General features: G+C 41.7%; 1 protein-coding gene across 5 annotated transcripts in view; it reads left to right on the top strand.

The window, feature by feature from the left end:
- Positions 1-13110, top strand: part of slc16a4 (solute carrier family 16 member 4) — a 47273-nt gene that overhangs the window by 2931 nt on the left and 31232 nt on the right. For all 5 annotated transcript variants that reach the window (XM_018741811.2, XM_018741810.2, XM_018741809.2 and 2 more), the window contains one exon: positions 11125-11254. In XM_018741811.2, the coding sequence (XP_018597327.1) occupies positions 11125-11254 (130 nt within the window). The remainder of the gene's footprint in view (positions 1-11124; positions 11255-13110) is intronic.

The raw sequence follows: 13110 nt of genomic DNA, 5'->3' as shown, positions 1-13110 counted from the left end.
CATTTACCAAGTCCAGAAATTGTATTGAAAATGAAAACGCTATCTGGATAGTAGCAGGGATCAATACCCCTAGCTATTTTAGAATTATATAGTTCTATGTCTAACAGCTCTTGAGCTGTGCATTTAGACCCAAGTTTGAAAATTCAGCTCTGTATATGTAGTGTAGGCATGGATTCCCTCCCACATTCCAGAGTTGTTTTTCAGGTGAATTGGTGACTTTAAATTGCACGTGGGTTATGGGAGATAGCCATATGGTTCACTCCATGAACTACACTTCTTGGGATTTTTTCTGCAAACCTTTTCTGCTCCTCAGGTACCATCCATTTTTTTACTTCAACCCTGAACCCGGATAAGTAATCGCTGAAAAAAGATTGGTATGTATATTATCAGGTGTCCCTATATATTAAACAGGGGGCTGCTGTTAGTGTAGTGGTTAGCGGCACTGCCTTTAGACTCAGAGGTTACATGTTTGATTCCCACTTCTGGCTGTAGTACTCTTCAGCAGGGTACTTACCTTGAGATTGTGCCAATAAAGTTACCCAGCTGTATAAAGAGGTAAATTATATACTAGTAATATAATAAACTATATCTTCATACTCAAGGACCTAATATGGAGTAGGGCCACACTCTTCCTTTAGAACAGCTTCATTCCTTCTTGGCTGGCATACAAGTCCTAAACTGGGTGTAGTAGGTTATTGCACCATTCATTGCACCATTCCTTAAGAAGAAAAGCCTCCAGTTCTTTCAGTGATGAAGGAGGTGGAAATCTACTTTGCACTTTGCAAACTTCCGATAAAGATTCAGTGATGTTTAGATACGTTGATTAGAGAGGTCATGGAAGTGATCTGACTTCATCCTGGTGTTCATGAAAGCACTGTTGAATTTTGTTTTGCACTGTCATCCTGGAATATGGAAACATCATGAGGGAACAGTGTTTACAATATAGGGTGCACCTGGTCCTGTAAACTGGCTTCATATTTCTTGGTCATTATATAATCATGCAGAGCAACCATCGGCTCTAATGACTCCCATGTGGTGGCTTCCCATACCATTATGGATCCCCCACCATGTTTAACAGCTGGCAACAGACATTGTGGGTTGAAGGCATCCTTTGGTTTTCTCAAACATAAACCCATCTGGATGTAGGAAATGGGGTGAAAGATGACTCAGACCATATTATTTTTTTCAGTTGTTCAGGGGTCTAGATTTTGTGGTCCTTACAGCAGATTGTATGTATTTTGTGCATTGGCCTTGGAAGAATGTGATTTATGAATGGCAACCCTTCCATTAAATTAGAGCTTTGTGAAGTTCACAATGTACAGATTTGGATGACACTGGGTCACAGAGGAGCTGATTCGAGTCTTTGGTAATATTTCAGGCTGTACTTTTGTAACATTCAGCTATCCCATGACGTGTCCATCTATCCATGTTGGTGAGCTTCGACTTGTGGCCACTGTTTGGCCGTGTTTGCCGTATGACATCATTATTTTTGAGACTGCCTCCCTTGACACATGAAAATCAGCAGTTTTTGTTACTGATGCACCTTTATATGAAGGACCAGCTATACTGTCTCTTTGTAACAGTTATCTCTTGTTGCTTTGAGAACTCACATATAAAAGTGCTTATTGTCAGAGCTCTTTTATATCTGACACACATGGCTAACTGGCAATCAATCCATTATGACTGACCTTTGCATCTGTATTTGTAATTGTGATTGTTAAAGCTCCTTTTTCATGTGGTGTATCCACATGAATTTATACACCCTCTTTATGTTATTAGTATATTTCAGTACACTCTTTCCTTGAATGGGGGCATCTTGTCATTAATAGGATTTTAATTAGTTAATTAATTAAGAAACAATCTTATGAAAAATAAATCTAAATTTGCTATATAGGCAACTGGCTTTCAGCAATAGGAAAGGATATGTTTATCTGTTTGAAAATTTTGCCACAAACCCATTTAGAAAAGGGAAATTGATTTATATTTGGGTTTGATTACAAGAGGTGGAAATGGTGTGCTGATGATGATGTCAGGTGTGCTTTTGTCGGTCAGTGAAATTTGGTGCTATTCACTGACTTTTTTTAGGTACTTGAAATCACAGTTCAAATCTGTGTTCTCAATTTGCTGTGAAGTGTGATCTGATATGATACAAAAATTCATTCATGCTTTTTTGTACCTTGAACATTAAATATTTTTTTATTTAGAGATTAATAAAATTCCTGTATAAGAGCTTGCCTTTAACAGAGACAAGCCAAAAATGATACCTTATTAATAATATTACGAGAGGTTTACAAACAGTAAATCTCTGTTTACCCATGGAAGGTAGTCAGTTATTTGTATTTGGTTTGTGTTTTGTTTGATCTGTGATGTGTGAAAATGCTCTGCTTTCAGGATACTAAAACATCAGGTCTACTTTTCTGTATTTAGCTGATGACTGTGAAAGTTTTTTATTACAACAATATCTGACATTTTGCTGAGACAAAAAGTTTCCTGTACCTTTAACATTTTCTTTTGCCTCCTTTTTTGCTGTTCTGTTTTTTTTGAAAATATGCAGACTTTTTATTCAAATCAAATCACTTTATTGTCACTCACCATAACCACAAGTATACAGGTGGTGAAAAAGTAGAGCTTATAATTGCTCCCTATTCTCCCTGAGTAGAAGCATGTTAGAAATATTTTTAAACGTGATAAACACATCTGCATTCAAATGCTATATGAGAACTTTATTAACAGAAGACCTTAAACTGTCTTCTTTAAATCTCATAAAAGCCATTTACTGACAGCATTGGGAAATTGGTACTTTCTTTTTAGTTAGTTTAGTAATGGTTCTAAAAAAATAAAGTGTATTTTGTTGTTGTTTAAAAGCTTATCGCACCCTTCCCCCACCGCAGGCTTGTGAAAAGCTGATGGAAGGCCATGCTGGTCTGGCAGTACACTGGCCCAATTCATTCCTCACTAATCCATTAAGCAGTTTCTGTCTAATTGGGCTATGCTCCCAGAGATGCATGGTTCAATGTGACCAGATCAGGTATGCCACACAAAACCTTCCTGAGGAATCCTGCAGCCATATGAAACTTAAACTGCGTGCGTGATTCTGATCAGAGGTATTCCAGCAGCTACACTGGCAAATGGAAATTTCAAGAATGTAGTATACTACTGGACAAACACCCAATTTACACCCGATGTTTGCTCACGTGAAATATTCCTAAGTGTATTATTTGACATTGGCAGTACTTAAATATGTTCATATGTCAGTTGCATATTAACATCTTTTTTTATATTTCAAAACTGTACTTTATGTAGTTGTTTAACCTATAAAGTGTGTACATTCTGTATTAATTTGAGCAATGTGATTAATTTCACACAGTTTTTTCTGGGAGAAATAATGCATATTTATATAGTCTTTAAATCATTTACAAATGAGAATCATCATCTGCAATAGTTACTCATAGTGAGCCTTTATATGTTATATCATACAGACATATCTGCCGTTGCACTCATGTATAACCTTTGTTCCAGGAGAAGCGTTAACTGGCATTGCAGTTTACAAGGAGCCTTATGGGAAGGCTGCTAAATTGGGAAGCATTCAGACAGTGAGGCAAAAGCTTGACTCAGCTTGTTCTCTGTCACATATTTACAGCAGGATGACATGTAGTGAGATCATTCACATGTTTCCAAGTACTGGTGGAACCAGTTCTCTCTTAGGTTCAACGGTATGTAGGCTAAATGCTTCATGCTTTTTTTGACAGATACCTTAACCTGAAAATTTTCTTGGGCTCAGTTGTAGTGTAAACTGAAAAAAATATGTCTTCTCTGAAAATATTGTTGTAACCCCAAATATGTCTAGGAGGGGTAACATAACATTTGTACCAAATTACTTGATATAAATAGACAGGGAGTGTGCAACAGTTCTATGCCAGTGCTGGGTAGCACAGCGAGTCACACTGCTGTTTCACAACACCTGGGTGTTGGTTTGGTAGGTTTGATACCCGCTCAGTCTGTGTGGAGTTTTCGTCTTCTCCCTGTGTTTGCATGGGTATCGTCCCACGATAGTGTGTGAGTGATCGAGAGCGTGTGTTCCACTGATGCATGCACAAGTGATCCATTGTCAGTAGTGAACCTAGCAGTGCAAGTCACCTTTGTGAATAAGGTGTGGGCTGATGCAGCTGAATAATAGATAGCATTCATTCGAAGTTGCTTTGAAGAAAAGCATCTGCTAAATCAGTGGTTCTCAACCTTTTGGAACTAAAGCCCCCCAAACCTCTCCTATTATGTGGCACGCCCCCCCCATGACAAGATAGATAGATAGATAGAACACACCCTTAATTTATCAAAAATGTTTTTGAACAATATAAAACTAATTTGTTACATTACGTGTAATATAATGTGATATGCAAACTGGGACGTAGGGTGCGTTTCGCTAGCCATGCCATTATAAATTAGTGGGAAACGTGCGCTTGCTTCTTTTTACAAAGAAGCACAATGTGCGGTTCAATGTTGGACAGCGTAAGCCTGAGCTCATCCTCCACCTGCAGGCGATTTCGGTATTTTGTTTTCAACGCAGTCAATTTTGAAAACCCGGCCTCGCACAAATAAGTTGAGGCGAATGGAATGTGAGGAACTTATCCATACCAACTTATCACCATGGATTAGTTCGACTGGTATCTCTGACGTTCTGACTTGTGTCTACACTGCCAGCTATACAAAAAAGGCGGGCTTAAGCTCCGCTTCTCCAAATCAGAAAGAAAATGCAAAGGGAGGAGAAACACGTTTTTAAAATATTTTTAATTATAATTATTTTTAAATATTTTTTAAATTATATTTTTTAAGTAATGAAGAGATTTTTACATAGATTTTTCTAGGTTTTTAATTTTTATGCACATTATAATTGAAAAGCAATAAAATACACTGCGTACCCAAATGATGACCTGTCTCTGTGCTTTTTCTTGGAAACAATTTGCGCCCCCCCGTTGAGAACCAATGTGCTAAATGAAGTAAGGTAAACAAACAGGAGTGTGTTTAATGGTCTTGTGACAGACATAACACTTTTTTGTTTTTAAATTTATTAATTTAATTAACAATTTTCTCCAAAGCAATGTACATCTCAGAGAACAATAAAAAAGTGCAATACATCAAAAGAAGGAGAGATTTGGATGCAGACACAAGATCCTTGAGTAAGGTCAATTTGCCACATACAACTGTATAAGCCAGTATACGTTACACGAGTAGCTGCATGTGGGTTTTTATATTGTTGTGCGGGCAAAGGCCTCCTGGAACAAACAGAGTACCATACCGGGTGTCCAGATGTGCACCGGATGTGCTGAAATTTTTGTGGAGGTTGATGGCTGTTGTGTGGAAGAAGGGGCTCATTCCAAAATCATGGTGGAGAGCAAAAGGGATTTTTATTCCGAAGGCAAAGGATGGTGTTGAGATAAGCCAGTTTAGGAGCCTAAACTGGCCTATCTCAACAACATCCTTTGCCTTCCGAATAAAAATTTTTCTTCAGCATCGTGGCAAGCAGGTTGGTAGCATACTTGAAGGCAAATAGGTTGATTGATACCTTTGTGCAGAAGGCAGGGCTTCCGGGATGCTCAGTGTCACGCCCACGTCCTCACAACAAGCAGACGCACCTGTGGCGGATCAGGGAGATGGGGCATAAAGCAACGACACCAGACTACCTAGACTGTGGAACCTTGTTTAGCCAACTGCACATCAATGCCTGTGTCCCTCTTCCCTATGTTTTCCCGGTGTCCTGACCTCTGGCTTCATTTCCTGGACTGTGGCTTTGGATTCTCCCCCTGCTTTGACGTTAGCTCGTTGGTGACCCCTACCTGTTTGATTCTTTCTGCCTGTTCCTTGTCAGTTCTTCTGCGAAATAAACAGTGCACCCTCACTTGAGTCTGTCTCCTTCTTGTGATCATAACATTCAGGGTGCTTGGAGCACACCAGTTTACTTTCGCATCAGATACAGACTGCCAAGAGAGAAAAAGATCGCCGTGTGGTGTTTTTGTGCTTGTCAAATGCTTTTGGGTTGGTTCTGTGCAATTTCCTTTTGGAGGCATTTGGGTTTCTTAAGGTCCCTGTGAGTGTTATAAGGTTGATGAAAGCCTCCTTTGGAGATATTCAGTTTTGTTCTAGTACAGAAAGCTATACAACATCTTGGGATTGGTTGGAGGTGGGAATCATGGCTGGATGTACAATTTCACCGTTGGCTTTCACATTGGCAATGGAAGTTATTAGAAGGGCTTCCAGATCGGTTGTTGCCGGTGAGAGGCTGCAGGACGGGATGCACTTTCCCCCTATTAGAGCATTCATGGATGATATGACAACAGTTACGGCTACAGCTCCTTGTACTCATTTGTTGTCTAAGATCAATGCTAATTTGAAGCGGGCTAAGCAGATGGTTAAGATGAGTAAAACAAGGAGTCTCTTGATTGTTGGTGGAAAATATCATGATTTCTTCCTAGAACTCAGACACCAGACCCAACTGCAGAGCTCAGGGTGTTTTCTTAAGGGAGATCCAAAGTTGTTGTGAAAAGAAAAAAAGGGCAAAGGGTCACCAATGTGTGAATGCAGGCTAAAAGAGAATCCAAGAGACGTAATCCGAGAAGACAGGCTGGAGGTCAAAGGGATACTGGGAAGACTTGGAGATATAGGAGAAGGGTTCGGGGACAAGGAAAAGGAAACCAGGGTAAGCACAAAACAAGGCTGAACTGAAGTCCTGCTGTGCTCTGAGTTCCTCTTTTATGTGGGCGTCCCGTTATCTGCCGCAGGTGTTCCTTGTTGCATGGAAGTGGAGGGCGTGACAGAAAGGTGGTGCAGGACTGGTTTTGTGTTAATGAGGAGGTAATTCCATCAATTCTGGAAAGGCCAATTAAGAGGCTGGGTAGATGGTATAATTCCATTTTATGGTATCCCCTCCCCCTCCAGCCTTGCGGCCTGTGTTGCCCGGTTAGGCTCCGGTTCACTGCGACCCTGCTCGGGACAAGCGGTTGTAGTGTGAGTGTGAGTGTGAGTGTGAGTGATAAGGAGCAGGTTGTGACACCAACGGGGTGGTTGTGAAAAGTATTTAGAGCATTGATGCATCCTGGCAATGTGGCCAGATGGAAGACACATGAAAGCCTGCTTAAGTTTACGAAAAGGCACCTATCGGACTCTCAGACTGTCAGAATTGAGATTTTCTTGTCTAATGAAACCAAGCTTGTACTGTTTGGCCTCAGTTCTAAGCATCATGTCTGGAGGAAACCAGGCACGGCTCATCATCTGCACAGTACTGTCCCAGTGGTGAAGTATGGTGGTGGCAGTATCATACCATGAGGTTGTTTTTAGCATCAGGGACTGGGAGACTAGTCAGGGTTGAGGGAAAGCTGAATGGAGCAAAATACTGGAAAATCTACTCCAGCGCATTCTGGATCTCAGGCTGGGCCGAAGGTTCACCTTCCAACGGGATTATGACCCTAAACACAAAGCAAAGACAACACAGGAATGGCTTAGGGACAAATTTGTGAATGTCCTTGAGTGGCCCAGCCAGAGCTCGGACTTGAACCCAATCAAACATCTTTGAGAAAACCTGAAAATAGCTGTCCACTGACAACCCCCATCCAACTTGATAGACCTTGAGGGAATCTGCAGAGAAGAATGACAGAAAATTCCTAAATCCAGGTGTGTAAAATTTGTTGTGTCATACCCAAGAAGACTCGATGCTACAGTTGCTGCCAAAAGTGCTTCAACTATGTACTAAGTAAAGGGTCTGTATACTTATGTCAGTGTGATGTTTCAGTTTTTTATTTCTAATACATTTGCAAACATTTTTAAAATTCTTTTCTCACTTTGTCATTGTGGGATATTGAAGGAAAAAATGAATTAATTTTTGAATAAGGCAGGTAACAAAAAAAGTAAAAAAAAAAAAAAAAAAAAAAAGAGAAGGGGTCTGAATACTTTCTGAATCCACTGTACATCATGTGTCACAATCATCCCTGTATTTCTTATCAGTCCGATAGGTAGCTGTTTGTGTAATATGTGCTGGCATTTTTTTCATTTGGGTCCCATTTGTTTAATTGGGTTCTCTTTAGTTTTAGAATGTACGTGAAAATCTGATCATGTTTTAGGTCATAGTTATGCAGAAATAGTGGAAATTCCAAAGGGTTCACAAACTTTCAAGCACCACTGCACTTAGAACACGTTTTACTGTAGCCCTAGAAAAAGGGGATAGACTAGAGAGCTTATCTGTATGAGAATGGAGTCATCTAAATCTTAATTGTAAAATGCACTTTTGTTTACTCTTACCTATACATCACTTTGAAGAAAAGCATCTCCAAAATTAAAGTTTTTTTTTTTTTTTTTTTTTTTAATAGATATAGAATGTATTAAGTAAAGTATCAGCAGAACAGTCAGTGGCATAAAAAGATATTCTGTCCTGGTGTCTGGCTGGTGCCATTGCAGATGGTTCTCAGGTGTGTGCGGACCTCCCCTGTCAGCAATTGTTTCTGGTTAGCCTGCATGGTGATGGTCTTAGTGACAGTCACATCATCAGTGGATTTGCTGATGTAGGAAGTCACTATCTCTGCATTCTCTTGAATGTCTGTGTGATAATCATAGGTTGCTGCTTCCCTGAACAAAGTCCAGTCTGTGGTGTCAAAGCAGTCTTGTAGTACAGCTGTGGCTCTCTCAGGCCACACTTGGATTTGCTTCAAAACCGGTCTGGCAGCTTCCACCCAAGTTCTGTATGCAGGTAAGAGCAGAACAGAGATGTGGTTGGAGAAGACCAGGCGGGGGAGGGGGATGGCCTTGTATACGCCCTTAACATTTGCGTAAACAGAGTCCAGTGTATTGCTCCCTCTTGTTGGGAAGTTGACGTGTTGGTAAAGTTTAGGCAGCACTGTCTTAAGTTTGCATGATTAAAGTCCCTGGTGAAAATAGGAAAAAATCCATGAGGGTTGGCCATTTGTTGCTTTCTGGTGGCTTTATAAAATTCACCGAGTGCCTCTCTGGTGTTGGTGTTCGGAGGTACAGTGTAGACATAGCCACCAGCACGATGGCCGTGAATTCCTTCGGCAAATAGTGAAGTCGGCTATTTAAACACAATCCACCCCGTAAGTCTTACCGGACAGCGCTGTATGTCTGCCTGTTCTGTAGGAGGTTAGCCGGTCCGGCTAAATGGCGACATCCGGGACGGTTTCATTTAGCCATGCTTCCATTAAAACAAACACTGCAGTCCCTCGTGATACTTTGAGTAGCGAAATTTTGTCCAGTTTATCGTGAGAGTGTACGTTGGCGAACGTGATGGTTCGGATAGCTGATTTGAAGCTAGCCTTTAGCTTAGCCTCTGCGCTTGCCTTGTTTGCGTCCCCTCTCACAGCGCTTGTGGTGTTTCCTCCTGGGTGTTGTGGCAGTAGGAAAGGTTCCTGTTTTGGGGCCTACTCTGCTTGGTGTGCGTTGCAATCCAAAGCTCTGTAGCTCCTCAGTTTGGATGTTAATAAGATTGACATTGCTCGTTGTACCGATGTCTAGCAGGAGTTGATGACTACATACGTTTAAACGTAGTTCCCAAGGCTAATAAAGACACACTTGCAAAATGGAACAGCGAAAACGCCATTGTTTCATGACTGGGAATGGCCGCTGAGTCTGTGCGCACCGCCATTTTACATTTATTTATTTAGCAGGCATTCGGTCCAAAGCAACATTCTGTGGCACGCAGCACCATGGATTTGGATGGGGCGAAGGAGGACGCGGAGGCAGCATTCATGATGAACGATTTATTGGAACAGCAGCGCCGGGGAAATAATGCTCTCGGTCGAAGGACCCCGTTTCTTCTAGGACCTGCACTTAACGCCAGCCTGTTTAGCACCCCCAGGCTCTCTCCCTACACCCTGGCAGACACAGTCAACCCACCATTTCCCCCCCGAAGTGCCCCCAGTGGTTACACACATTATTTACAATTTTCCCATAATCCAACTATTTACATTAAACACACACTCCCTCCTAAAACAGTAACGCAGGGTCGTTACAATACACACACACACACACACACACACACACACACACACATTTTCAGAACCGCTTGTCCCATACGGGGTCACGGGGAACCGGAGCCTACCCGGCAACACAGGGCGTAAGGCCGGAGGGGGAGGGGACACACCCAGGACGGGACGCCAGTCCGTCGCAAGGTACCCCAAGCGGGACTCGAACCCCAGACCCACCAGACAACAGGACTGTGGCCCAACCCACTGCGCCACCGCACCCCCTCGTTACAATACAATCATTACAATGTAGTATTTAGTTGACTCTCTCCAAGGGGACTTATACATATACTGCAGTAACCTCCCTAAAACTATTCACCCATCTGTACACCAGAGCAATATAATACAGACACACACTATGGGCCAGGTAGAGTCACTGGTTCACTTGAAATGTGTCTTTGGATTATGGCAGCAACCAGAGGAAATGCATGTAATCACAAGGAGAACATTAAAACTTGAGACAAACTGAGCATGGATTGAACCCATATCAAGTCACACAGCCCAGGTGCTGTGAGACACCAGTGCTACTTGGTACACCACCTTGCCGTCCAGACCAAGAATCTGTGTCACCCTGTGGTCTTCTTCTCAGTTATCGTTTGGCTCGTGATGCATTCTCAACCTTGATTAGCCCTTATTTGCCAGTTTGACCTATACTTGGATTAAGCTCTTTTCCTTAATTTTCATTTAAGATAATTACACACACACACATTTTCAGAACCGCTTGTCCCATACGGGGTCACGGGGAACCGGAGCCTAACCCGGCAACTCAGGGCGTAAGGCCGGAGGGGGAGGGGACACACCCAGGACAGGACACCAGTCTGTTGCAAGGCACCCCAAGTGGGACTTGAACCCCAGACCCACCAGACAGCAGGACCATGGTCCAAACCACTGCGCCACCGCACCCAAGATAATTATATACATCCATTCTATACATTCTTATGTTTTGTTCACTCCTCAGTGCTGCAACATTTTTTGAAACAGGCTCAAAAGTCACACCCTACAACAAAAATTTAATTTGCATGTTACAGTCTTGATACAGTTGTTCTTTTATTCTCTTTCAAAGAGTTTACTGTGTGATTGTGTCTGACACTTGTATGTTTACCAGTGAGGTCAAGGCTGCAAAGATGGCCCTGTTTGAGCAGACCACTGCCAAAAGGAAGGAGCAGAAGGAGCCTTACATCGCAGACCCCCCGGATGGGGGCTGGGGCTGGATGGTGGTGTTACACTGCTTCTTGGTATGTTCAGTTGTTAACATGTGGTTCTAGGACCTTTTGTCGTATATATGAAGAAATGTCCATATATGCACATATGTGTTTTTCTGAGTATGTTCTGATTTAAAACGGTGTCCTACATTATTTGTGCAACATTTCTGAAAACGTTATTTAATCTCTGTATTAATTGTAGTCAATGAACTAGTTGCAGTTGAATACTTATTTCAACCTTTAGTGAGTGAAAAGAAAATGCTAGAAATCTAAAATTGAAATATGCTTTTCTGCTTTACTTGGTGCAGTTATAATTTTCATTCACTTTTTGTATTTCTTCGTATTGTATATTTTTTCTGAACACCTTGTTATGGCAAGCTGTGTTGGGAACAGGCAGTCAGAGGCAGACATGCAGGTGTTCTCTCTTTGGCAAGAGAGATCTGTACAGACAGTCCTCAGGTTATGAATGTCTGACTTGCATACAACCTTTAATTCCAAACCACCCCCTGTAAAGCCTATTATATTAAAAACTTGAGTTACATACAATGGCTCATAATAACAAACACGCGCTACTTTGCAACGTGCATCAAAACGTTGTCCATCTAGAACGGTTTGTCGGCTCTTGGGCGCGTGAGCCCGGGGTAGGGTAAAGATTTTGTTGTTTTTAGTTGGACTGTCACGCTCATGATCTTGCCGCCAACGTCTGCACTTGCCCGAAATCAGAGTAGCGGGGTATAAAGAAGCTGCACCTGCACACCCTGCTTGTGGAATGTCATTTGAGAAACCCATCTCTCCAGCACTCTCGAGTGAACCCATAACAATCTGCCTGTCCTTCTAAGTCCCTTGTTCTCCTCAATCTCTCGTTCCCGCTCCCGGCGGTTGCATCACCTCCTTGACTACGATATCGGATCTCCCCAAGACCTACGTTTGTGCATTGACCGACCCACACCTGTCCCCGACCACAAATCTTACCTGCCCCCTTGTGTACCGACAAAGATCCGGCAATTGGGTCCACACATACCTCAGTCTCCTGCCAGCTCAGTATGACACTTAAGCGTCTCGTGTGCGTTACTGTATTTTTTGTTTTTACCCTCGTAAGCATGGCACCAAAGTGTAAATGTGATGCACCAAAGAAAAGGAAAGTGATCACGACTGAAACTAAACTGGAAATAATAAAGCGATCGGAAAAAGATGAAACGGCAATGAACATTGGAAAAGCGAATATCAGTTTCTTTAAATTTTTTATACCTACACATATGCATTCCCTCTCTCTGCCTCCTCCTCCTCTCTATATTATGAAGACTGTAGTTAAACTCATTATTATTGTTATTACTGTATTATGTGAAAGATGTTTTAGTGTATCTGGAAGCATTTTTTTGTTTTTTAGGCATAGAAGGTACACTATATACTAAGTAAAACATTTGACTGATGTTGGATGCAAACCATACTGAACTTGCGTACAAATTCGATTTAAAAACAAACTGCATGCCTATTTGGTGACAAAAGAAATAGTAATTGTGCTTAATTTCTATCTGTCCATGTATCTCTAAAGTACTCAAAAAGCAAATGCTGAAGTCCAAATATTGTAATCTGAAATATCCTTATGTACAGAAGAGAATTTCTGGATGGACCTTGTTGTGCCATAGCAACAATAAATGTCTTGATTGACTGAAAAATGTGACAGCTGATATATTCAGTTTCATTAATTTTTAAACGGATCATTGCAAAATTTAAACAGGTCCAGCATATTCCATAACGTTTCACACAGAGGATTAGCATGTTCATTCGGCTGTCGAGTCTGTACACATCAGTTTGATTAACCATAACTATGTCTATGAGGGGGTGCGGTGGCGCAGTGGGTTGGACCACAGTCCTGCTCTCCCGTGGGT

Source organism: Scleropages formosus, chromosome 25, assembly GCF_900964775.1.
Source record: "Scleropages formosus chromosome 25, fSclFor1.1, whole genome shotgun sequence".
Lineage (NCBI taxonomy): Eukaryota > Metazoa > Chordata > Actinopteri > Osteoglossiformes > Osteoglossidae > Scleropages > Scleropages formosus.
This window is presented reverse-complemented; position numbering and strand designations above follow the sequence as displayed.